Source organism: Oncorhynchus tshawytscha, linkage group LG16 (genome assembly GCF_018296145.1).
Source record: "Oncorhynchus tshawytscha isolate Ot180627B linkage group LG16, Otsh_v2.0, whole genome shotgun sequence".
In the NCBI taxonomy this organism is placed as follows: domain Eukaryota; kingdom Metazoa; phylum Chordata; class Actinopteri; order Salmoniformes; family Salmonidae; genus Oncorhynchus; species Oncorhynchus tshawytscha.
The window spans coordinates 42,109,275-42,136,121 of NC_056444.1; the positions used below are offsets into that span (position 1 = coordinate 42,109,275).

The 26,847-nt window shown below is 43.9% G+C and overlaps 2 protein-coding genes across 14 annotated transcripts in view; one reads left to right on the top strand and one right to left on the bottom strand.

Moving 5' to 3' along the window:
- The window catches only part of LOC112215686 (SWI/SNF-related matrix-associated actin-dependent regulator of chromatin subfamily D member 3), a 109,439-nt gene extending 102,094 nt beyond the window's left edge, over positions 1-7,345 (top strand). For 9 of the 12 annotated variants that reach the window (XM_024374938.2, XM_042299169.1, XM_042299170.1 and 6 more), the window contains 7 exons: positions 126-227; positions 2,510-2,671; positions 2,936-3,033; positions 3,376-3,568; positions 4,232-4,354; positions 4,439-4,540; positions 4,825-7,345. In XM_024374938.2, the coding sequence (XP_024230706.1) occupies positions 126-227; positions 2,510-2,671; positions 2,936-3,033; positions 3,376-3,568; positions 4,232-4,354; positions 4,439-4,540; positions 4,825-4,878 (834 nt within the window). In that variant the 3' untranslated portion in view covers positions 4,879-7,345. The remainder of the gene's footprint in view (positions 1-125; positions 228-2,509; positions 2,672-2,935; positions 3,034-3,375; positions 3,569-4,231; positions 4,355-4,438; positions 4,541-4,824) is intronic. The other 3 variants (XM_024374941.2, XM_024374933.2, XM_024374940.2) reach the window with 1 other exon arrangement.
- Positions 7,346-9,288: 1,943 nt separating this feature from the next.
- LOC112215687 (chondroitin sulfate glucuronyltransferase) lies at positions 9,289-25,221 on the bottom strand. 2 transcript variants are annotated; one of them, XM_024374943.2, is made up of 5 exons: positions 24,788-25,221; positions 23,932-24,177; positions 12,374-12,938; positions 12,008-12,190; positions 9,289-11,169 (listed from the first exon to the last, which is right to left on the bottom strand). In XM_024374943.2, exons 2-5 carry the CDS (start codon positions 24,120-24,122, stop codon positions 9,904-9,906), a joined length of 2,205 nt encoding a protein of 734 aa, XP_024230711.1. In that variant the 5' UTR covers positions 24,123-24,177; positions 24,788-25,221; the 3' UTR covers positions 9,289-9,903. The 2 variants fall into 2 exon arrangements, with proteins under 2 accessions (XP_024230711.1, XP_024230710.1); XM_024374942.2 differs by having other exon boundaries at positions 23,932-25,221.
- Positions 25,222-26,847: the final 1,626 nt, after the last annotated feature.

Consider the following 26,847-nt stretch of genomic DNA (forward strand, 5'->3'; position numbering starts at 1 on the left):
CATTTGGTTTTGTATTCTTTTATCGTCTTTGTGTGCACGTTTGTATGTACATATTCTGGAATTCCGTGGCCGGTGCCTGTAGGTAGTGTTCAAGGTGGGGTTTCTGTCTCTGTGTTTCCTGCTAGTGGCACCGCACTCCCACCACCCAGGAGACGGACGGCTTCCAGGTGAAGCGGCCAGGGGACGTGAGCGTGCGCTGCACACTGCTGCTAATGCTGGACTACCAGGTGAGGGCGCCATAAACAAGAATTGTACTTTTGAATTCCGTAAAGTCGGTGTGGAAGAGGGGAATTTTTTGTTGTTGTCTATCAACAATGACAAGCCACCAGGGTCTGACAATCTAGATGGAAAATTACTGAGGATAATAGCAAATGATATTGCCACTCCTGTTTGCCACATCTTCAATTTAAGCCTACTAGAAAGTGTGTGCCCTCAGGCCTAGAGGGAAGCTAAAGTCATTCCGATACCCAAGAATAGTAAAGCCCTCCCGGGTGGCACAATGGTCTAAGACAGTGCTAGCTGTGCCACCAGAGATTCGGGGTTCGAGCCCAGGCTCTGTCGCAGCTGGCCGCGACCGGGAGGTCCATGGGGTGACGCACAATTGACCCAGCGTCGTCCGGGATAAGGGAGGGTTTGGCCGGCAGGGATATCCTTGTCTTGTCGCGCACTAGTGACTCCTGTGGCGGGCCGGGCGCAGTGCACGCTGACCAGGTCTCCAGGTGTACGGCGTTTCCTCCGACACATTGGTGCGGCTTGGGTTGGATGTGTGTTGTGTCAAGAAGCAGTGCAGCTTGGTTGTGTTTCGGAGGACACACAGCTCTCGACCTTCGCCTCTCCCGAGTCCGGGAGATATCAGACTGTAACTACAACCAATTGGATACCACGAAATTGGGAAGAAAAAAAAGGGGTTAAATTAAAAAATATATTTTTAAAGAATAGTAAAGCCCCCTTTACTGGACCAATCATCCTGGAAACAATTTTGACCAGATGCAATGCTATTTTACAGTAAACAAATTGACAACAGAATTTCAGCATGCTTATAGGGAAGGACATTCAACAAGTACAGCACTTACCCAAATTACTGATGATTGGCTGAGAGAAATTGATGATAAAATGATTGTGGGGGCTGTCGTGTTAGACTTCAGTGCAGCTTTTGACATTATTGATCATAGTCTACTGCTGGAAAAACGTATGTGTTATGGCTTTACACCCCCTGCTATAATGCGGATAAAGAGTTACTTGTCTAACAGAACACAGAGGGTGTTATTTAATGGAAGCCTATCAAATAGAATCCAGTTAGAATCAGGATTCCACAGGGTAGCTGTTTGGGCCCTTTGCTTTTTAACATTTTGACTAATTACATTCTATTTAGAGGACTTACAAAACTCTAACAAAAGTGTCCCCAAAGCAACTGTCATCTGGCCACTGACTTTGAGTAAAGCCAGAGTTCAACACTATACACGTCAGCTACTTCAGCGACTGAAATGACTGCAACACTCAACAAAGAGCTGCAGTTAGTTTCAGAGTGGGTGGCAAGGAATAAGTTAGCCCTAAATATTTATAAAACTAAAAGCATTGTATTTGGAACAAAACACTCACTAAAACCTAAATCTTGTAATAAATAATGTGGATATTGACAAAACTGCTTGGAGTAACACTAGATTAAACTGTCATAGTCCAAACATATTGATTCAGTAGTGGCTAAGATGGGGAGAAGTCTGTCTATAATAAAGTGATGCTCTGCCTTCTTAACAACACTATCAACGAGGCAGGTCTTACAGGCCCTAGTTTTGTCGCACCTGGCTCAGAACAGGGCAGCACAGCTGGCTCTTGGATGTACACAGAGAGCTAATATTAATAATATGTATGTCAATCTCTCCTGGCTGAAAGTGGAGGAGAGATTGACTGCATCACTACTTTTATTGACATGTTGAATGCACCGAGCTGTCTGTCTAAACTACTGGCACACAGCTCGGACACCCATGCATACCCCACAAGACTGCCACAAGAGGTCCAGAACAGACTATGGGAGGCATACAGTACTACATAGAGCCATGACTACATGGAACTCTATTCCACATCAAGTAACTGACTCAAGCAGTAAAATTAGAATTAAAAAAACAGATAAAAAAAATCACCTTATGGAACAGCAGGGACTGTGAAGCAACACAAACACAGGCACAGATACACACACTTACGATAACATACGCACTATACATACACATGGATTTAGTAATGTAGGTATGTGGTCGGGGCCTGAGGGGACACCGTTTGTTGTGAAATATATTGTAATGTTTTAAAATTGTATAAACTGCCTTAATTTTGCTGGACCCCAGGAAGAGTAGCTGCTGCTTTGTCAGTCCTTTTAATTGTCAGTCGTGCACGAGGCTAAAATCTATTTAGAGGACTTACAAAACTCTAACAAAAGTGTCCCCAAAGCAACTGTCATCTGGCAGTTGTAATAGTTCCTGAGGTCAGTCGGCTAGTACTGACTGTGACCTCTCCGCAGCCCCCCCAGTTTAAACTGGACCCTCGTCTGGCTCGGCTGCTGGGTATCCACACCCAGACCCGCTCCTGTATCATCCAGGCCCTGTGGCAGTATGTCAAGACCAACAAGCTGCAGGACTCCCATGACAAGGAGTACATCAACTGTGACAAGTACTTTCAGCAGGTAGACGACACCCTTCTAGTTCTCCTCTGGCACTCTATTACCTGTTAGCTGTTGTCATAGTACCTTCAGTAGGGAGAGTATGCCTTTTGTTATTGGTTGCGTCCTGAATTGCACCCTATATAATTCATTAATTTCGACAAGAACCCTAAGGCGTTAGACAAAAGTAGTGCACTATAAATGGAATATGGTGCCGTTTGGGAGACACTCATTTGCCCTTCCCTGCTGATTGGTCTGTATTCTGCAATGTTATTGTCTGCCTCTCAGATCTTTGACTGCCCGAGGCTCAAGTTCTCGGAGATCCCCCAGCGTCTCACCAACCTCCTCCTGCCCCCTGACCCCATCGTCATCAACCACGTCATCAGGTGAGTAGCTCACACTTACTGTAACACCTTCCTGGCAACTTCCTAGTTTGAATTGAAGGGTGAATGCCTGGTCATAAAAGGCATTTTTTTATGTAATAAAAAATATAAAAACCTAGCAGATTAATATATTTTGAAAAGCTATAAGATAACAATGTGGGCACAGCGCTTCACAGTTAATACTGTCCCAAATGGTAGATAATCCAATTAAAGTGTAAAGGCTGGGAGGCAAGAATCCTGGTAAGATAGACTACCAGCATTCTTGCCTTCCAGGCTTTTCATTTTTATTACATTTGAAATGCTGCCAACCTCAGTCTCACCATCCTTCCCCGCCTCTCCATGCAGTGTGGACCCTAATGACCAGAAGAAGACGGCATGCTATGACATTGACGTGGAGGTGGAGGACCCCCTGAAGAGCCAGATGAGCAGCTTCCTGCTCTCCACCGCCAACCAGCAGGAGATCGCCTCATTGGACAACAAGGTGGGACAACCACACAGGAAGGATAGCCAATCACAATTACCCAAGATGACCTTAAAGGTAGATTTACATTGCGGAGATGTGTGACGACTAATTACCGTCAGTTATATGTGAATTAGAGTTCAGAGCTGTCTGACCGTGTTGGATAGATTTCTATCTGATTCTCCCAGAGAATCTTGTCGCCCGAAGTGCAATCACCAGGGTTGGGGTCAATTCCATTTCAATTCTGGAAGTACACTGAAATGCTCTGCAATTCCATTTCAATTCTGGAAGTACACTGAAATGCTCTGCAATTCCATTTCAATTCTGGAAGTACACTGGAAATGCTTTTCAAATGGGGAAAACTTAGAAATGAAATTGGGTTTACTTTCTAAATTGACTGGAATTGAAATGGAATTGAGCCCAACCCTTCATAAACAATCGCACTGGTATAAATTGCATGTCGGCCGTGTGGAGAAAATCTCTGTCAGAGCTGGGACCGTTGTTCCCGCATCTCCACAATGTAAATCTACCTTTACATAGGTGTTGTGGCTTCATGTTCCCGTGGAAAAGCCTTGTTCTTTACACCGTCACCCCCGTTTCTTACACTACTATTTGAATGCAAATTCTGAAGAAACGCAGTGGCTCAAATAAATTGGTGTATTGAAATTGGAAAGTTATTTTCATATGCTTAGATCTGTGTAAGCTGTCCTCTAACATCAGGGATCATTATGAACCCTGTAGATCCATGAGACCATTGAGTCCATCAACCAGTTGAAGATCCAGAGGGACTTTATGCTCAGCTTCTCCAGGGATCCTAAAGGCTACATCCAGGACTGGCTCAAGTCCCAGAGCAGAGACCTGAAGGTGAGAGACACACACACACGCACGCACATGCACATACACATACACACACCTACCTGACCAACAGTGCTCTCTGATTGGCTGCAGATGATGACGGACGTGGTGGGGAACCCAGAGGAGGAGAGGAGGGCGGCGTTTTACCACGAGCCCTGGTCCCAGGAGGCCGTCAGTCGCTACTTCTACTGCAAGGTGAGGAGAAATGCCAGACGCTGCATCTTAAAACCTTTTAATAACTCGCACAACAGCATGCAAGTAGAAACACAAACTAGGAATTGTGATCGGATAAGTCCTATTTTGCGTTGAAGCTGTACCTGCTCTGGTTTACCAGTCAATGCCTATCACATTCACAAGCAATCAAATATTTGATTTACCATTTTTTACAAATTGATTGATTGATACTGTGTATCCACTTAGGTATATTGAGGTCGGGTTGTCTTTGTGTGTGTGATGCTGATGCCACTTCCCTCTCACAGATCCAGCAGAGGAGACAGGAGCTGGAGCAGGCCTTGGCCGTGAGGAACACCTAAACGCGATCTTGGACGTCACGCTGCACTCTTCATCTGACCCCAGACCTGTGTTTGTTATTTGTTTTGTTGCTTTCTTCACATTACTGTAGTACTGTGACCCGTGGCCTCTGACCCATCCCCAATCGCATGTATCTAAAAAAAAAAAACTTTAACAATCTGTTCATCTCTGATGGACATGACCGGGCATCTCTCTCCACACTCCTGGAATCCCAGGCCCACAGTTGGTTACTTTTAATGTCACCCACTAGCATGTCAGTCTTTCCATAGAGACTACAAGTCATTGTACTAGCTGCCTGCAGAATGATCACTGTGTCTTGGATCCTTCTCATCTCAACCAGATGGACTGAATCCAGCAGTACTGTACATAATCGAACGGTCCTAATGGTCCACTGCATCTCATTCATGAGTCCAAAGTGGCTGTTTGTAACCTAATGTTTCAAGTGTCTTGACTCACACACCGTTTGGATTGTGTACATTTGTTTTTAGTGTATCATTAGCTATATATATGTGTGTGTGTGTGGAACCAAATGAACACCAGCGGAATGAAGATTACAGTATGAAGTCGTGGGACTGGGCTCATTTCTCTTCTGAAGCCCAAATGTTGATGTCTGTCATTTTAAAACATGAATTTGTTCAAGGTAGGCAGCTTTCATGAATTAGATTTGCCCTCATTATAAACTAATCTAAAATGCAATCTTAAGATTAGCTTAATTTCGTTCAACTTTCTTCTGTAATTTACTTAAAACAATGTAACAGTATAAGTAGATCTCTGTATTAGTCCATATGTATTTCAGCAGATTGTTAAAAGGGACAATGACAATTAACACCAATATCTGCTGGCTGTAGAAAGGATAGATGGTGACAGGATGAGTAACGCAAGGTGAAGTACTGTGGTAACACTTGGCAGCCATAGCGTGGAGCCTTGGAGTCAGTACACCCTGTATGCTTTTACACAGACTAGCTCTCTGTAACAAAGCACCCAGACGGACTTGTCGCAGCAAATTGCCATGCAAATGGATTAGCTTTAGTGGTTAATTGTTTGTGCTGCTTCATTGTCCTGTCATAACGCTACCAAAGTCATGTCTGGGAACAGTATTAGCTACAGATCTCTCCCAATACTCAAGCCAGTGTTTTTAATATTAACGATGGACACATTTTGGAATATGATGTAACCAACACCATTTCCTATGTTGAACAATCATGGGGCAGGCAGTGAAGCTGCAGCCACAACATCTGTACATTGCCTGCTGTGAAAAATGTTGGCCGGTAACTAATTCTATTGTTTGAAATGAATGAAGAAATGGGTCTTTGTTCATTGTATTTTTTTAGTTAACATCTATTGTGAACTACCTGTCCCAAATGGATCTGTCTGACAGTATTTTGTCCTTGACCATTTTGACGGAGTCACCAAAGGTCTTGATAAAATAGTATTATACTAGTTAAAATAGACAATGAACAATGGTTACTGTGATTGTGTCTCAGCTCGATAAAGCTATGTTACCAGTTGAAACTGAAGGGTGGAATATGAAGACATTTTTAAGGGATATGTGAATGTAAATATCATTTTTTTCCCTTGATGGCAACTGTACAGCCTACGACTTGTCTGATTGTGTGTTTCGTTTAGGGAACGGTGGGACATATGTGGTGGGAAGGATTGGGTTTCATAGGTTTAAAGCTGTAGGACAGGGATGCTAGTGTCCTCTATGTACACTTGGGATGGGGGTGGGGGGGGGTGTATTTTAGGTCATTGTTGGGTTATAATGGGGCAGAACCATAGAATTGAATGCTGGTGCCTCCATCTCGCCACATACAAGGCTTGCTCATCTCTAACTACCACAGCAACTCCGTTCTGTGCCCTTCTAGTTTTGTGTGTGTCATGGGAGAAGCCTTTTCAGTTTCTGATTTGAAATCGACACGTCTGTCTTCTGTAACGTTCAGACTTGTGTCCTTGTTACATTTGTTTTGTGTCAAGATGCTCTTCAACATGGCTGAGAGCTCCTATACTCAGCATAAACAGAGGTTGTGTTTCATAAAGACCTAGGCATGCTGCATGGACAGGTTTTATACATTTCAAACAGGACATGTAAATACCCTCACGAATGCATGGAAGCGGATCTGAAGAGCACTGGATTTGACACTATCTTTTGTGAATGGGGCCTTTTTCAACCATTTGCTAAAAACCTGTATGCTACCCAGCCAGCATAGATGTTATCTGCATATGAGAGTTTTTGTCACTACAGGTTCCATGTATGTCAACTTCACCAATCAAGGGAGCATACTAGTTGTTGTATTCAATTGTCAATCGATACTTGTTTTACCCAGATGTTCTTGTATGTTTGGCAGTCATGGAGCATCTTTGACTGTTGGGCACCCCTTGCTGGGCATTCTAGAAACTACAACTCACTGACACCCTCTGTCTGACAATGGAAACCTATCATTTGACTAATATAAAAAGACTGTACTTAAACTGTGTGCTCCTCTCTCTCTCTCTGACAAACAGCATTCGTATTGGTCTACCTAAATGGATAGGTGGTAACCGCAGTCTCTGTGCATGACTTTGTCGAGAGACCATGTTCCTCACAGCTCTCTTTTTACACCATTTGTGTCTGCCACTTTATTAGGTACACCACCCCATTCCCGTAACTAGATCGCTCTTACAGACAGCGAGTCTCGTGGCCATGGTTTGCTATATAAAGCAGGAAGACAGGCATCGAGGCATTCAGTTACTGTTTGAACGTTAGAATTCGCAAAACGAGTGACATAAGCGACTTTGCGCGTTGTATGATATTCGGAGCCAGGCGTGCCGGTTCCAGTATCTCAGAAACGACTGACCCCCTGGGTCATGCGCGACAGTGTCTAAAGTTTACAGAGAATTGTGCGACAAAAAACAACAACATCCAGTTGGCGGCAGTCCTGTGGGCAAAAACAGCTCGTTGATGAGAGAGATCAAAGGAGAATGGCAAAAATAGTGCAAGCTAACAGGTGGGCCACGGACAGACATAACGGTGCAGTACAACAGCGGTATGCAGAACGGCATCTCTGAACGCACAACTCGTCAATCCTTGTCACGGATGGGCTATTGCAAACGACCAGACAGCTAAAAACAAGAAGTGGCTCCATTGGGCACACGATCACCAACACAAATAAGCTAGCTAGCTAAATTGACGATCACTGGAGGCAACTTCGCCCCTCAGTAAAATCCCCTCGCTCCTGCCCAGAGAGAAAGGGAGAAGACAGAGAGGATGTGAAGTGGCCCATTTATTTCTCTGAACCCGCACCCCACTATGGAGAAACAGCTTTTCCCCCTCCCTGTTGGACCGCTGCCAAGTGGACAGGACCCACCCTGCTAACATGCTGACTAGACCGGGTGTGCACGCATGTTGATTTTGTCCATCCACACCAAACTCGAGCAGGACACACCGGTTGAAATATCAAAACGATACTCTGAACCGACTATATTAATTTGGGGACAGGTCGAAAAGCATTAAACATTCATGGCAATTTAGCTAGCTAGCTTATTTGTCTTGGGATATAAACATTGGGTTGTTATTTTTACCTGAAATGCACAAGGTCCTCGACAATTAATCCAGAGATGACAGGGTAAACAGAGTTAGTTTCTAGTAATCTCTCTTCTTTGGACTTTATATGGCGGTTGGCAACCAACATTAAGGTGCATTACCACCACCAACTGGACTGGAGTGTGGACCTCATCTCATCTATCAATCACCCACGTGGATATGCTCCTATCAACCAATGAGGAGATGGGAGAGGCGGGACTTGCAGCACGTCACAAATATAACAAAGTTCTATTTTAGCGCCTGGCTATGCAAACACTCGAGCAGTTTTGGATGCAATCATTGAATAACATGTACGTGTACATTTATTTTGCAACGCTCGAGCACGTAACGCAAGGGGTGTGATCATTCTGAATGTGCACTGAGCTCACTCACTCCTCCCCTAGGACATGTGAAAGAGAGTTCCAGCTAAAACCTAGGGAGGCCCGGATTACTACCTTAATGTGAGGAGGCAGACTTTGGTACAAACTGTACATTGCCTCAGGGTGAGGCTACAGAGCTCTGAGGCAAGCCAGGAAGAATACAGAGTTCAGAGCTCTGAATATGACTGGAGGAGTATCAACCACTAGAATCTCCTACCCTATTAGCTTGTCCTTGGCTCGTAAACCATGATCTTCACTTGCCAAGTATGCTTCACTCCTCACTCAGTGAAAAACAGCTGCCGTTGTCATGTGGCCGTAGGTCTCAAAAACAAGCTGTTCTGTTTTGTCTTCTCTAATTGAGACCCCACGGTACGACGACTGTGTTTCAAACAAACATTGAACTGCACATAAGATACTGTAGCTAGCAAAGGAAATAGCTAAGTCTGTGATTCCAAAATAACATCAGAAAAGAGTCCAGAAGCGACATCTGCCTTTAATATCCGTAGAAAAAAAACAGACCCTATCTGTCTAGGGAATGAAACAAACCACACTCTCTATGGGATAAACATACTAAGAAAACTACGTGTCAAATGAAAGAAAATACACAGACACTCAATGGCTTCTCTTTAAATCCAGTATTAGAATCATAATTCAGCACAGCCATGAAGGAAGACATATGGCTCATGCCGGTTTTCTCAAGGCTCATTGTTCATTCATCACCTACCGATAGAAGCTACCATTGGGGTGAAAGCACAGAGTTCTGCCAGCCTGCACGCAGTTTGCAGGAACACACGTTGTAACATCAGTCTTTACAGGCCTAAGATTGCACATGGGTTCTTGGTCCTTAGGGATCCGTTTGGAGATTCAACATCCCATAATATGCCTCGTCCAAAAGTCTAGGCGGTGTGGTTCAGGTTCATAAAGAAGGCCAAAGGTATCAAGTCATTCTACATGGTAAACCTATGGTGCATTTCCACTGTCAGGCTTTGCACCAGTGTTTGGCCCAAAGATGTTGCCTTCTGAGGCCTGTCCCTGAAAAAAGCCTGGAGTGACACCAGTGCTTCAGTGGAAAAGTACCACTAGACCCCCTAAGTGCTGTTGGCCTGCTCCTGCTCAAACAGGGCCATGGCTAGGTGCGACCGCGAGGCCAGGCCCTCCAGGTTACTGAGCACACAGCGGTGGTAGATGTCCTCGCTGAAGCGCGGGTTGCACGCCCGCCGCACGTACTTCTGCACTAGCGCCGGCTCCACCGCCCGGAACACGTGCAAGCCCGAGTAGCGCACGAAGATCTCGTACACGTCCATGCTCTCCAGCAGCTCGTCGTTGTCCAGGATGTCAGCGGCCATCTTGGTGCGCGACGCCATGTAGTCGGTGTTGTAGAAGCATGCCTCCTCGAAGACGTGGCGGTCGAAGCGTCCGTCACGCAGGGCCTCGGCCGGGAAGGAGGCCATGGTCTGCTGGTCGCGGTACAAGATGGTCTGGCTGAACTCCTGGAAGTGGGTGGGGAAGAACACCTGCCAGTTGCTGATGGCGTTCATGCGGCAGCGGTTAAGGAAGTCGGCGTTGACCTCGGTCCACACCGAGGCCAGGAAGAAGAGCGTGTCCACCGGGTGCTTCTTGGAGATTATGTCCATCAGCTTGACCTGCGAGGGCACCTCCGTCTTCACGCTGATCCAGGGGATCCTCACGTCGCCGTAGCGCTTCTCCACCTCTCCGATCATGGCCTTGATGCCGGCGAACACGTCCGACTGGCTGACGCGCTGGGCATCAAAGGGGTTGTAGACAAACAGGAAGGTGAGCAGGACATTGTCGTGCGTGTCCAGCGTGTTCATCGCATACATGTCCAGGAAGTTACCCACAAAGTCCTGCTCGCGGGCCGTGACGGGCAGGATGACCTGCACCTGGGTGGCCTCCGTCACATAGGGCATGGGGATGATCTCAATGGTGCTGAGGGGGCGGAGCAGGCTGACCCGCTTGGCAATCACCTGGCTGTGACCTTTCTGTGTGAAGGCTTCCAGGGCCAGGTCCAGCACGTACTCCATGCCCCGGGTGGGGTCGAAGCGCCGGTAGCCGTTGAGCAGGTGGCGTTTCTTGAAGCGCAGCTGGGGCTGGTAGTGCTCGTTGAGGTGCTTCACGGCCGTCTCCAGCACGGCGCTCACGTCAGCCCAGTTGGCGCCATGCAGTTCACACTTGGGGGCGTTGTCGGAGCATGAGTAGATGTGCTCCTCTGTGAAGTACTCCCAGTTGATGACCTCGAAACGAGTCTTTGGCATGAAGGAAGGATTGACCCCGATTGGCCAGATGGCCCCCACCTTACCCTCTGGGGTCAACTCACTCAGGTTGTTGATCTGGACCTGGACAAAAGACACAACTGTGTTTACATGTATCAAAAGCATCTTAAAATATTTATTTCTTCAATACTATATCAACACTTTTGAGGGTAGTTGATTCAAGGTTTAACTGTAATGGGTTGACATTCTCCTTGATCAGCGTCTCTCAAAGCTTATTTTAAGCGTATTATATTGTATATGTATTTATTGTATGAGGGGTGTATTGTGTTAGGGAATCATGTGATGCTTGTTGTATACTGTAGGCTATTTTCTACGTGGAGGACTTTGCGTGATTTGATTCTTAATTGCCCGAGTGGATAAGTAAAGTTGTATTGAATTGATTTACAAAGTTCACACTTTTAAACTGACGGATTGTTTACAAAATGACATTAGCAGGTACATTTAGAATGAGTTGATGTCGGAATTTCAAACATCACATCCTCACAAAACGGTTTGGTCACTGTTAAATGCCTAAATATTGGGTCAGACAGAAATATCTGCCCAGGTGTAGATTTTTGAAGAAATTGGTGAGGCTGCCGGCAGCGTAGCCTAGTGGTTAGAGCGTTGGACTAGTAACCGGAAGGTTGCGAGTTCAAACCCCCGAGCTGACAAGGTACAAATCTGTCGTTCTGCCCCTGAACAGGCAGTTAACCCACTGTTCCCAGGCCGTCATTGAAAATAAGTGTGTTCTTAACTGACTTGCCTGGTTAAATAAAGGTAAAATTTAAAAAAAAAAAAAAATGTAGGAAAACTGAACATTTGCACACTGGACCCGTAACCAGTCAAACCAACACCAGTGCTGACTCCTCAAACAGCCAGAACCATACAGAAAGCCCATCTGATAGCATTAAACAAAATCAACCTGCAGCTGCTGTATCTGTAGGTAGGTCCAGTCCAGTTCGATCTGGCTGAAGCGTTTGTGCAGGCGGTACATGAGGCTGGGCTCTGACACAGGGTGGACTGTGAAGGCATTCTTAAACTGGGCACTGTCCTCTCGCTCTGGGTCTGCTTTTTTCCCCAGCTCAAAGGAGCGATATGTCATGTCCTGTAAGTAACATGCAAACAGCGGGGAAGGAAATGTTAGCCATCCCGCAGGTAAGACAACTGATGGGTGTAGTCAAAGTACTGTAAATCATGATGACATAGCATTGATAAAAGACTGGTAATCGTTATTGAACAACTCTATAGACATGTTTTATAATAATGATGTCTTAGCTGTGTGTTTTACCTGGTGTACCTCCACACAGCTCAGACCCAGGTAGTCGATGATGCAGCGCCCAAGCCATTCGTCAGGCCTGACGCTGAGGATGTCGTTGCGGCAGGTGTCCAGGTGGGGCTGCAGGCGGGCCAGCAGGCTGCGGGAGAGCAAGTAGCCATAACCCCCGTGGCAGTACCTGGCCCTCTCTTCCCCACCGATGAACTCCTCTGACCGGCCCATGTAGAGGTCCTGTCCCATGCTGAGGTGGCCCACCAGCTCGGCCAGCCTCTCGGCCTGCATGTAGGTGTCGTCCTGGGCCAGGAAAAACCAGTCGTAGTCCAAGCCATAGTGCTGGTGCAAGTAGCGTACCGTCTCGTACATCAGCCACACGGGCCGGTCGTCGCCGTGGGCCACCACCGTCATGCCGTGGGGGACCTTGGAGCTGCGCAGGCCCGTGAAGAAGAAGGTGCGGTGGAAGTGGTGGGCCACGGTGCGGTTCACCGCCACTGCCAGCGTGTTGAGGGTGGCCCGCGAGGTCAGCACGCCCACCAGGAGGCGCTCTCGGATGCCCAGCTCCGTGTGGATGTAGCGCGTCCTGATCACAGAGGAGGCGTTCAGAGGGACATTCACTGTTTCAAATCAAACTCACTCATTACTGAGCGGAGCTGGGTGATTTATTTTATTACATAGATGAAATAAGGAACAGGCCCCGTCTTAGAGTGATTTACTATGCATTTACTAATGTACTATTTAACAATATGCTAATAAAAATTTGTTACAATGTTATTTTTTCTACTTAAAAATGCACTTGTTATAAGTAAAGTTGGTTTAAAAACGTCTGGTAAATGACTGTCAAGGTGAATGTAAGTCTTGAATGCACCTAGTGTCCATTCTTGTCCAGATGGCTAGGTACTGGGATTGGATATCATTGCTGAACTTTACAGTGTAGACTTAACTCTCACCATCTGCAAAATGTAAGGATTTAGGCTATGACCAAAGGAGATCATAGTCATATTCAAGAGGTATCAAAATACAGTTAAGGTTAAGCCTTTCATAAAAGAAGACACTTCAATAAAATGTAATCATTCTGTCCCATGACTGACTGAAAACAGACCGTTCGAATGGTGGTCTCTTCAGACCCTCTAGGTTAACTGGCTAATTATAACTATCCAGGCCAATAATCCGCTTTAAGAGGTGATTCGGAGAGCAGCGATTAGTAGGACCGTAGGATTATCAAACTGTATGGGGTCAATTCCACAGTAACAGAGTGATGCTGAGAATCAGAGTTTTTGGATACTTAAAGAATGGCAAACAAAAATCATTGATTTCAAAGTTAAACAAACCATACATAATGCACAATTTCTACGGAACATTTGACAAAAATACAATGCAGATGTAAAATTTGGTAACAGAATGATGGTAAAAACTCCCTCCGTTTAAGAGACTACATTTAACCAAAATTATGATTCAAAGATGTCTGCACAAAGAGTGGGGTGTCAGCTATGACATGACACCTTGAGTTTGAAAACATATTATGCTTATTGAAGTGGATTAACACCCGGTAACAGAATGACATCATGGATCCCTGATATGTCCTACACAGAAATGCATCATTATAAATTTAATTATCTTCATGGTGATGCATCCTGAATAGGTACACAAAAGTATCTCTGATTCAGAGGGGTTGGGTTAAATGCAGAAGACACATTTGAGTTGAAAGCATTCAGTTGTACAACTGACTAGGTATCCCCTTTCAACACACTGGCTATTATTCTAATGAGCTCCACCCCCAAAAAAGACCACATTTGTACCAATCTGTTTCACAAGTTTGGACATCTCAATACAGCACAGTGCAGTACATTATACTGTACTCATGTAGTGTGCTCTACTGTACTAAACTCTACTGTACAGTACTGACCTACACTCTCATCTTTGGTGAGCTATACCCCTGTATAGCACTGCCCCACATTCTTTACTGATTTCTCTGAGCTATTGTCTATTGTCCTTGAACTATGATACACTCATTGTGTTGAGCGATTTTAATATTCATGTTGACAAAGATACTGACTCCAAGGCCATTGAACATATTAATCTTTTGAGCTCTATGGACTTTATCCAACATGTTACTGGGCTCATCCATAACCGCTGCCACACTCTGGACCTGGTTATTACCAATGGGCTTTCTATTGACAAATACTCTATTATTGATGTTGCTTTATTTGATCACCACGGTGTATGTTTTACTACCTTGTTGCCCATAGCACAGGGTAAAACTAAACGCATTATTCATTTTTACTGCAGTGGGCTAAATCAGGGTTACAGAGTGATTCTTGGTAGTCTTACACAGATCTAATTTGAAACAAAAGTATACACCTTACACACATGGCTATGGACTTAAAAGAAGTAGAGTTGAAATGTACTACATTTTGAGTTTATCCCAATATTACAATTTATATATACGGAACAAAAATAAACGCAACATCTAAAGTGTTGGTCCCATATTTCACAAGCTGAAATAAAAGATCTCTTAAAAATGTTCATATGCACAAAAAGTTTATTTCTCTGTTTGTGAGCATTTCTCATTTGCCAAGATAATCCATCCACCTGACAGGTGTGGCATATCAAGTAGTTGATTAAAGCGCATGATCAATACACAGGTGCACCTTGTGCTGGGGACAAAAAAAGGCCACTAAAATGTGCAGTTGTGTCACACAACACAATGCCACAGATGGCTCAAGTTGAGTGAGCATGCAATTGGCATGCTGACTGCAGGAATCTCCACCAGAGCTGTTGCCAGATAATTTAATGTTAATTTCTCTACCATAAGCCGCCCCCCAACGTAATTTTAGAGAATTTGGCAGTACGTCCAACCGGCCTCACAACCGCAGACCACATGTAACCATGCCAGCCCAGGACCTTCACATCTGTCTTCTTCGCTTGCAGGCCCAGCTACCCGGACAGCTGATGAAACTGAGAAGTATTTCTGTCTGTAATCTAGCCCTTTTGTGGGAAAAAATTCATTCTGATTGGCTGGGCCTGGCTCCCCAGTGGGTTTGACAGAGAAACACTGGATGTTGTTTTATTTTATAATCTTTATTAATTATGGAAAATATTGATAACATTCCACCCATGAGGCCAAAGATGGCGCTTTAGGTCATTAATTGCAGGAAAGGGCTACGAAACGCTAACTTACCTCTGAGGTTGCTGCAGATGTTATTGAGTGTATGAACAATACAGCATCACCCATTCTGCCGTCCTCTTGTGATGACTTAGTTCATAACTTTAATGTCAAAGTAAGGGTGGCCATTGATGGCATAGCTCCAGTAAGGTTGAAACGGGACACATCTAAACGGAGAGCCCCTTGGATGAGTGAGGAAACAAATCAATTAAAGAGAAATTGCAGAAAGGCAGAGCAGAAGTGGAGAAAGTCAAAGTTCCAGGTCCACTGATATTTTGAGAGAGCAACTTGGCTATACACAGTGTACAAAACATTAAGGACACCTGCTCTTTCTATGACATAGACTGACCAGGTGAATCCAGGTGAAACCTATGATCCTTTATTGATGTCACTTGTTAAATCCATTTAAAATCAGTGCAGATGAAGGGGAGGAGACAGGTTAAAGGATGATTTTTAAGCCTTGAGACGTTCGAGACATGGATTGTGTATGTGTGCCATTCAGAGAGTGAATGGGCAGACAAAATATTTAAGTTCCTTTGAACGGGGTATAGGAGCAGATGCCAGGCACACCAGTTTGTGTCAAGAACTGTAACACTTCTGAGTTTTTCACACTCAACAGTTTCCCGTGTGTATCAAGAATGGTCCACCACCCAAAGGACATCCAGCCAACTGGAGTCAACATGGGACAGCATCCCTGTGGAACGATTTGACAGTCCAGTCCAGTCCCTGACAAATTGAGGCTGCTCTGAGGGCCAAAGGGGTGCAGCTCAATATTAGAAAGGTGTCCTTAACGTTTTGTACACTCAATATATACAACTAGAAATGCCTGACAGAAAAATTAGCCTAACTTGAGCACTAATAATCAGAATATTTTGAGAGTGCTCTTCTCAACCATTGATGGCCTGATAAATCCTAACCCCGCAAACCTATGTGAACATTCCTCCACATCTAAATGTGATGAGTTTGCAGCATATGCCAGAGACAAGATAATAAACATTAGGCTGAGTATCAGTCAAGCAAGACCTGATGAGAAGTTTGATGATATGTGCCTACCACGCAAAGGCACTGTGGAGTTCTTTCCCCTGGTTGACGCAGACATGCTCAGGAAAGTGGTATCACAACTTAAGTCTTTTACCTGCCTTCTCGATCCTACCCCACCCCTTCTTCAAAACAGTTTTTTATTACATATCTGAAGAAATGCAAGCTATTGTTAATCTCTCCCTGTTTACGGGCACTTTCCCCACTGCACTACAAACTGCTATGGTGAAACACCTTCAGAAGAAAAGTAATCTAGTCTTTGACTGAAAATTGCTAAAAGCTAATCTCCAACCTTCCTTTCTTAAAACAAAATTCTGGAGAAATTGATTTTCAAACAGCTAAGTGCCAACTGTATTTTTGAAAATGTTCCATTTGGTTTTCGTGCCCCCCAAGGCACAGAGACAGCCTTAGTTAAAGTGGTTAATTATCTTAGCTCCAACAAAGATGCCAAACAGCTCTCTGTCCTTGTACTCTTGGATTTAAGTGCTGCATTCAACACTGTTTACCATGATGTCCTTTTGGACAGACTGGAGAGGTGGGTTGTCCTCTCTGGTCCAGTTCTAAAAATCAAATCAAATTTTATTTGTCACATACACATGGTTAGCAGATGTTAATGCGAGTGTAGCGAAATGCTTGTGCTTCTAATTCCGACAATGCAGTAATAACCAACAAGTAATCTAGCTACTACCTTATAGACACAAGTGTAAGGGGATAAAGAATATGTACATAAAGATATATGAATGAGTGATTGTACAGAGCGGCATAGGCAACATACAGTAGATGGTATTGAGTGCAGTATATACATATGAGATGAGTATGTAAACAAAGTGGCATAGTTTTAAAGTGGCTAGTGATACATGTATTACATAAAGATGCAGTAGATGATATAGAGTACAGTATATACATATGAGATGAATAATGTAGGGTATGTGAACATTATATTAGGTAGCATTGTTTAAAGTGGCTAGTGATATATTTTACATCATTTCCCATCAATTCCCATTATTAAAGTGGCTGGAGTTGAGTCAGTGTGTTGGCAGCAGCCACTCAATGTTAGTGGTGGCTGTTTAACAGTCTGATGGCCTTGAGATAGAAGCTGTTTTTCAGTCTCTCGGTCCCAGCTTTGATGCACCTGTACTGACCTCGCCTTCTGGGTGATAGCGGGGTGAACATGCAGTGGCTCGGGTGGTTGTTGTCCTTGATGATCTTTATGGCCTTCCTGTGACATCGGGTGGTGTAGGTGTCCTGGAGGGCAGGTAGTTTGCCCCCGGTGATGTGTTGTGCAGACCTCACTACCCTCTGGAGAGCCTTACGGTTGTTGGCGGAGCAGTTGCCGTACCAGGCGGTGATACAGCCCGACAGGATGCTCTCGATTGTGCATCTGTAGAAGTTTGTGAGTGCTTTTGGTGACAAGCCGAATTTCTTCAGCCTCCTGAGGTTGAAGAGGCGCTGCTGCGCCTTCTTCACGATGCTGTCTGTGTGGGTGGACCAATTCAGTTTGTCTGTGATGTGTACACCGAGGAACTTAAAACTTACTACCCTCTCCACTACTGTTCCATCGATGTGGATAGGGGGGTGTTCCCTCTGCTGTTTCCTGAAGTCCACAATCATCTCCTTTTTTTCTCCATCACAGTTTTGTTGACGTTGAGTGTGAGGTTATTTTCCTGACACCACACTCCGAGGGCCCTCACCTCCTCCCTGTAGGCCGTCTCGTCGTTGTTGGTAATCAAGCCTACCACTGTTGTGTCGTCCGCAAACTTGATGACTGAGTTGGAGGCGTGCGTGGCCACGCAGTCGTGGGTGAACAGGGAGTACAGGAGAGGGCTCAGAACGCACCCTTGTGGGGCCCCAGTGTTGAGGATCAGCGGGGTGGAAATGTTGTTGCCTACCCTCACCACCTGGGGGCGGCCCGTCAGGAAGTCCAGTACCCAGTTGCACAGGGCGGGGTCAAGACCCAGGGTCTCGAGCTTGATGATGAGCTTGGAGGGCACTATGGTGTTAAATGCCGAGCTGTAGTCGATGAACAGCATTCTCACATAGGTATTCCTCTTGTCCAGATGGGTTAGGGCAGTGTGCAGTGTGGTTGAGATTGCATCGTCTGTGGACCTATTTGGGCGGTAATCAAATTGGAGTGGGTCTAGGGTGTCAGGTAGGGTGGAGGTGATATGGTCCTTGACTAGTCTCTCAAAGCACTTCATGATGACGGAAGTGAGTGCTACGGGGCGGTAGTCGTTTAGCTCAGTTACCTTAGCTTTCTTGGGAACAGGAACAATGGTGGCCCTCTTGAAGCATGTGGGAACAACAGACTGGGATAGGGATTGATTGAATATGTCCGTAAACACACCAGCCAGCTGGTCTGCGCATGCTCTGAGGGCGCGGCTGGGGATGTCGTCTGGGCCTGCAGCCTTGCGAGGGTTGACACGTTTAAATGTTTTCCTCACGTCGGCTGCAGTGAAGGAGAGTCCGCATGTTTTAGTTGCGGGCCGTGTCAGTGGCACTGTATTGTCCTCAAAGCGGGCAAAAAAGTTATTTAGTCTGCCTGGGAGCAAGACATCCTGGTCCGTGACGGGGCTGGTTTTCTTCTTGTAATCCGTGATTGACTGTAGACCCTGCCACATACCTCTTGTGTCTGAGCCGTTGAATTGAGATTCTACTTTGTCTCTATACTGACGCTTTGCTTGTTTGATTGCCTTGCGGAGGGAATAGTTACACTGTTTGTATTCGGTCATGTTTCCGGTCACCTTGCCCTGATTAAAAGCAGTGGTTCGGGCTTTCAGTTTCACGCGAATGCTGCCATCAATCCAAGGTTTCTGGTTTGGGAATGTTTTAATCGTTGCTATGGGAACGACATCTTCAACGCACGTTCTTATGAACTCGCTCACCGAATCAGCGTATTCGTCAATGTTGTTGTCTGACGCAATACGAAACATATCCCAGTCCACGTGATGGAAGCAATCTTGGAGTGTGGAATCAGATTGGTCGGACCAGCGTTGAACAGACCTCAGCGCGGGAGCTTCTTGTTTTAGTTTCTGTCTGTAAGCAGGGATCAACAAAATGGAGTCGTGGTCAGCTTTTCCGAAAGGAGGGCGGGGCAGGGCCTTATATGCGTCGCGGAAGTTGGAATAGCAGTGATCCAAGGTTTTTCCAGCCCTGGTTGCGCAATCGATATGCTGATAAAATTTAGGGAGTCTTGTTTTCAGGTTAGCCTTGTTAAAATCCCCAGCTACAATGATTGCAACCTCCGGATAAATGGATTCCAGTTTGTAAAGAGTCAAATAAAGTTCATTCAGAGCCATCGATGTGTCTGCTTGGAGGTTAGATAGCACAGTGTCCAAGGAAGGGCCAGAAGTATACAGAATGGTGTCGTCTGCGTAGAGGTGGATCAGGGAATCGCCCGCAGCAAGAGCAACATCTTGATATATACAGAGAAATGAATCGGCCCAAGAATTTAACCCTGTGGCACCCCCATAGAGACTGCCTGAGAACCGGACAACATGCCCTCCGATTTGACACACTGAACTCTGTCTGCAAAGTAGTTGGTGAACCAGGCAAGGCAGTCATTAGAAAAACCGAGGCTACTGAGTTTGCCGATAAGAATATGGTGATTGACAGAGTCAAAAGCCTTGGCCAGGTCAATGAAGACGGCTGCACAGTACTGTCTTTTATCGATGGTGGTTATGATATTGTTTAGTACCTTGAGCGTGGCTGAGGTGCACCCGTGACCGGCTCGGAAACAGGATTGCACAGCGGAGAAGGTACAGTGGGATTCGAGATGGTTGGTGATCTGTTTGTTAACTTGGCTTTCAAAGACCTTAGATAGGCAGGGCAGGATGGATATAGGTCTGTAACAGTTTGGGTCCAGGGTGTTTCCCCCTTTGAAGAGGGGGATAACCGCGGCAGCTTTCCAATCCTTGGGGGATCTCAGATGATACGAAAGAGAGGTTGAACAGGCTGGTAATAGGGGTTGCGACAATGGTGGCGGATAGTTTCAGAAATAGAGGGTCCAGATTGTCAAGCCCAGCTGATTTGTATGGGTCCAGGTTTTGCAGCTCTTTCAGAACATCTGCTATCTGGATTTGAGTAAAGGAGAAGCTGGGGAGGCTTGTGAGCTGTTGGCCGAGGTTGGAGTAGCCAGGAAGGCCCCCTAGCCTTAGTGCAGTGGGCAGCTGTGAGGGGGTGCTCTTGTTCTCCATGGACTTCACAGTGTCCCAGAACTTTTTGGAGTTAGAGCTACTTGTTATTTGTTAATATAGCCATGCAGCACCCTGAACATCCCATGTGCCGTTTCATGCTCGGGAATTGTGAGCCCCCCCCAAAAAATTTCCTCCTGAATAGCATCCTCTGACATGTAGCGAACAAATGTCAATGCATCTCGGCCCTAACAGCTAATATCCATTTGGAGAGCATGAGGTGGGGAGTTTGAGTCGTTCACTCAGAGTTTGATGCCAAGAGTGTGCGAATGCCAAGAGTGTGCGAAGCTGTCATCAAGACAAAGGGTGGCTACTTTGAAGAATCTCAAATATAAAAAATATTTGGATTTGTTTAACACTTTTCTGGTTACTACATTATTCCATAATATTTATTTTATACATGATTGTTATTTCATAGTTGTGATGTCTTCAATATTATTCTACAATGTAAAAAATAGTAAAACAAATCAAATAAGAAAAACCCTTGAATGAATAGGTGTGTCCAAACCTTTGACTGGTACTGTACGTATATTTAGTGTTAGAGATAAGGTGCATATTTTCTAAAGGTCCGTCTTGATCAAAACGTCTGCCCCCATCACAGTGAACATCTCACTGAGCTATAGCTTGGCTTCCTGAACTCGTTAGGAACTTGCCTTTCATCTCATATTAATCTACTATTTTAGATTACTGGCTATAAATCGATGTTTGAATGTGCTACAGTGACAAAACCACTCCCTCCTGCTGCATTACAATGTAAGGATTCTAGACATATGCTTTGCTAGTGGCTGTGACGTAGAGTTCTGATGGACAGTAGGAAGAGAGAATGAAATGGTAGGAGGGACATCCCCGCTTCAAGTGGTATCGGATTTCACATCCTGCTTCACACAGGCAGAAGAGACATACTCCTGTGTCTGTGAGAATCAGGGCTACCGCTCAATGCAAACTATTTTGATCTATGGTGTCCACATATTGATTTATATGCGAAAATGTCGGTCGGAACCGGCACCAGAAACACTCAGGTCCCAAAAACAGGGGACTTCACATCTAAACAAATATAGACTCTTAGCTTTCATTTGACACCAAATTTGATGGGCTCCTATGAACTTCAATTGACACCAAATTTGATGGGCTCCTATGAACTTCACGTTAGTACTCAAGCCAGGGTTCTTTACATGGAATTGCCCATGGGCTTTTTAAACAAATCTTTATCAAGGGGTGAAATGTCAGTAGAGGTCTAATAGCATTGGCCATCTCTTTCTTCTCCTTCCTTTTTAAACAACTTTCATATAACCTAAGAAATTATGGTATCTTTTCCCTAAAAGTGTAGGCCGACATATTCTACGTCATATCAACCAGAGTAGTCTAGACCCAGTACGAACAGATAAGACGTTTAAAAATGGGTGAACAAACAACAAAAATCTGTGAGAATCAAACAGACAGTGGCCTTTAAAGGCCTTCCTTTTCAAACAACGTGTGATGCATCTGCGGCGAAAGTCATGATTTGCGTCATTCACATATCAATGACGAATTTGGCAATGTTAGCGGGTTGCATAAGCGTTAGTTCCCAGAAAACACCACTCATATGCCTCGCACTGGGGTGCATTATTTTTTATAACAGTTATAAAAGAGGATTTCATAAAAGAGATCCAATAGCTCTGCATATATTTTTAAGCAGTGTCTTCCTTTTGGTCATTTCCATGTAGAAGTATCCATGAGTCCAAACATGTCAAGTTCATAGGAGCATGTCAAATGAAAGAGCATGACAAAAAATGATTAAAAATATATATATATATATATATGTATGTGCAATAAGCTAAATTCTTTGATTTGTCAAACAGATAAAAGGGGTCTTAGAAAACATCTACCAGAAAGTCTTAAAAGGTATTACAAAAACAATAATATAGAAGTAAATACCGCTGGCAACTAATATAAACACTTTTTTCTGCCTTCTGTAAGTTTAAGAAACATTGCCTTGTGCCTTGAAATTCCTTTACCAAAAACCCACAGATCTTTCCCTCATGTGAAGGGAGGACAATGAAAGTTCACAGAACTATCAAGGTAGACCTATCAATTAGTTAGTGTTTTTACTGATACCAATTTTGTATATGAATTATTAAGTCATTAAAAATCTAAATTCTGTTATCAAATCGGTCAGTCTGCCCTGGATTTCAGCGCCTACCCCGGCCAAACCCTCCTCTAACCGAGACGACGCTGGGAAAATAGTATGCCGCCCTATGGGACTCCCAATCACAGCCAGTTGTGATACATCCAGGGATGGAACCCGGGTCTGTAGTGACGCCTCTAGCACTGCGATGCAGTGCCTTAGACCGCTGCGCCACACAGTTCCAAAGTACAGCACAGTTGAGTAGAGTAGATTGTCAGGAGAGTAGAGTACAGTACAAAGTAGAGAACACTAGAGTTGAGTACACTGTACTGAACTATACTCTTCTGAACTATACTCGACTTTGCTGTACTTTGATGTCCAAACTTGTGAAACATAAACGTCTATGATTGGTCGGGTCCAGACCAACCAAATTTGGTCTTGTTTGTTGGCGGAGCTCATTAAAGTAATAGCCAGTGTGTAGAATAATACCCAAATATGCATAAAGGAGGATATTGCATATTTCTACGTGTGTACCTATTCAGGATACATCACCATGAAGAGAATGACATTCATATCCATAATTATGCATTTCTGTGTAGTATAGATCAGGGACACATGATAAAATGATGTTACGGCAATTCTGTTACTGGGTGTAAATCCACTTCACTTATTGTAGTTCAATAACCTAGAGATTTTTTCAAACTCAAGGTGTCAAGTCATAGCTGACACCCCATTCCTTCTGCAGACAACTTTATATCTTAATTTGGAGAAGATATTTAAGAATTTTTGGATAACGTGGTCACATTAAAAACAGAGGAAGATTTTACCAAAATTGTGTTACAAAACTTTGCATCTGCACCTTTCTTCCAATAAATGTGTTTGTAGAATTCTCTGTGTAAATTGTTAAAAGTAATCATTGTGCATAGAGTTGTATGGTTTGTTAAACTTTGAAATCAATGGATTTTGTTTGGTATCCATTTGAAGTGAAAAACCTGCCCATTTGCAAACTCTTATCTCTGAAACCTAGTGTTAGGCTAGGATGTGTTATTTCTCTGTGCATCCATCCCAAAATGCTCACCTGAGGACCTTCTTGTGTGGTTTGTTGGGGTCTTTGTGGTATGGTATGATGCGTGGCTGGAAGTCCTCATTCCCAGGACCACCTCTCTGGTCCCCATGGGGGTCTCCGCTATTGCTGCCCAGGAAGAGACCCCTATTGCCCAGTTCATCTCCACACGAGTCAAATGTGTCTCCCTGGGTCCAGGAGACCATCAGCAGGCTCAGGCTGCATCCCAAAGAGAGCCCCAGGATAAGGGGGAAAGCAGGCCTGAATACAGCCAGGAAGGAGGAAAGACGCATAACGAAGAGGTGGACTTCAGTGCTGTCAATCAAGTTTTATGTTATGTTCCTCTGAAATTCTCCACAAACATTTGTAGAATGCTGTTTAAAACCATGTAATCGCCCTTTTGGTGAAGTGCCAACCACTTTCAAGCTAGGTTCAGTCAAATCTGATAAATTGGCACAATCCTGGCTGTGCTGCACCATGGAGTAGATAGCTCACTACATCCTTATCAGTGCCATTTAAGATAAGGTACTATAAGGTATTTACTATAGAATAACTTGACACACTGAACAGACAGCTGTATTGACTGCCACTGTTCAGCAGTCAATACCTAGCTACTGTAATAGGCTTCTGTCCAATAATAAACCATCTAGCTAGCTAGTAGGCTAACAAGTACGCTAGCCAGCTGAAATAATCATTTGCAATTGGCTTGCTACCAGTTAACTAGCTAGTGAGGTGGCTGGCTAGTGTCCCCAGCTAGCTAGCGACATACAATGAAACCAGGGCTTCACACTGCTGTAACGTTATTCATATTTTAGATAACTATCCTGACAAAACGACAACATCCAAGGCTCGGTATCGGGTAGCAAGCTACCTAGTTAACGGTGTTTGTCCTTCGTTCTCTCCCCAAAACAAAGTGTGTTTTCCTCTCCATTTTTGTTGATGCAGGCGCAGTTATCCATATTTTGTCTGTAGGTGGTCAGAAAACGATGAAATTCCATGTCAGCGTGATCCACAGAAACACAGCATGCAAGCTGTCGTTTCTTCAAATTATGTCAGGCTAATGATCTAGCTACAGTAGTTTACCAAGTCGACTTTTTTTCCTCTCACTTCCTCAAAGTGAGTAATTCACCGCCTCCAAGTAAAGCATCTCTTTCAAATCTTCATGAATTCATTTTTTTTTAAATGCTACTTGTCAGAGAGAAACCTTCTGGAAAGCGTGTGGTGCACTGGATAAGGTACTATCTGAAAATATTGCTTCTCATTCTGCATCCATTCTGCACTGCGCTTGTGGGGCAAAATGCTATCAGACACGTTGTCATCAGACATCTGTAGAGGGGGTCTCTGATGGGCCATTCAAGTTCAATGCCACCCAGTATTTGGAATGCTTCATTCTATTTTTTTTTCCTTCATTTTCTTGCATTCAAAAAGATACATTGTATGCATCCAGAACAGTAGTGAGGAAAATATTTAGCTAAAATCTTATTTGAAGGGGGTAGGGAATCTAATCATTCCTTCTTTTTATTTATTTATTTATTTATTATTTTTATTAACAACAAATCAATACATACAGCACATGAGGGAACACAAGCATACATAGATTACAAACAACGGACAATCGCGCTAGGGGGTACAATATCACATTACAATTACACAAGGACCTTAAGGGACATGCATATACTTACAATTCTAACAGCTTTTTGTTAGTAGAGCATTTAACCGTCTTAAAATACAGTTCAATTTCTTTTTGTAGGGTACGAAAATGTGGTTTTCTGTTTGTAAATTTACATTTGTGTATATGAAATTTGGCCAAAAGAATAATGAAATTAATTACATAAAAATGATTCCGCTTATTTCTATTGTATGTAAAGAATCCAAACAGTACATCTCTCCACAATAGTGTAAAATCTTCATAAATGTGTTCAATTATAAACCTACTGATGTCTTGCCACAGTTTTCTTACATGCATACAATGCCAAAAAAGATGCACAACTGTTTCTGGGTGGTCATTACAAAAGGAGCAATTGGAGTTGATGTTTTCCTTAAACTTCTTCATATAGTGGTTGGCAGGATAATATTTATGAATAATTTTAAAGGAAACTTCCTTAATTTTGTTAACAAGTAGGTATGTGTGGCAACATCCAAACTTTTTTCCAACAGATATTATCAATAAATCCATTCCAATAAGGCATGACATAAGGTATAGATACAACATCCTGCTGAAACAAGGATCGTATCGCTCTGTTGTTGAATGGACCAAAAGAGAAACAAATCTTTCCTACTGATGAGTCAACAGGGTCAATAGAAGGTAGGGTCAGGTCTTGACATGTTCCTGAATAACATAGCAACACCTGAGGGAATGGCATCTAAAACAATTGCAAAATCTTTAGGTGTAACAGGGACCTTGTAAAGTGCTAAGAATTCTTTATAACTGAGTAAAAGACCCTCTGCATTTACCAGTTGGCTCACCAATAGGATATTATTTCTGAACCAATATTCTAAAAACAGAGAGGTATTTTTATACAATATATCCCGATTATTCCATATATAATATCTGTGTGGAGAAAAATTGTTTTCATAAATTAAGGACCATGACAAGAAAACCTGCCGATGAAAAGCAGAAAGTTTCACTGGAACTTTGTCAATATTATAATTGCAAAACAACATGAAGTTAAGGCCACCAAAAGTAGAGAAGACATGATGAGGAATAAAATTCCAGATAGAAGTGGGTCTTCTTAGGAATTGTTTTATCCAATTGATCTTGAAAGTATTATTTAAAGTAGTAAAATCCAGAAAATTCAGTCCACCATTCTCATAAGTGTTCATTACAACAGTTTTCCTAATGTAATGGGTACGGTTTCTCCAAAGAAAGTTGAAAAGCATCTGGTCTATCTCCTTGCTTATTTTACGGTCAAGATATAAAGATAGAGCACC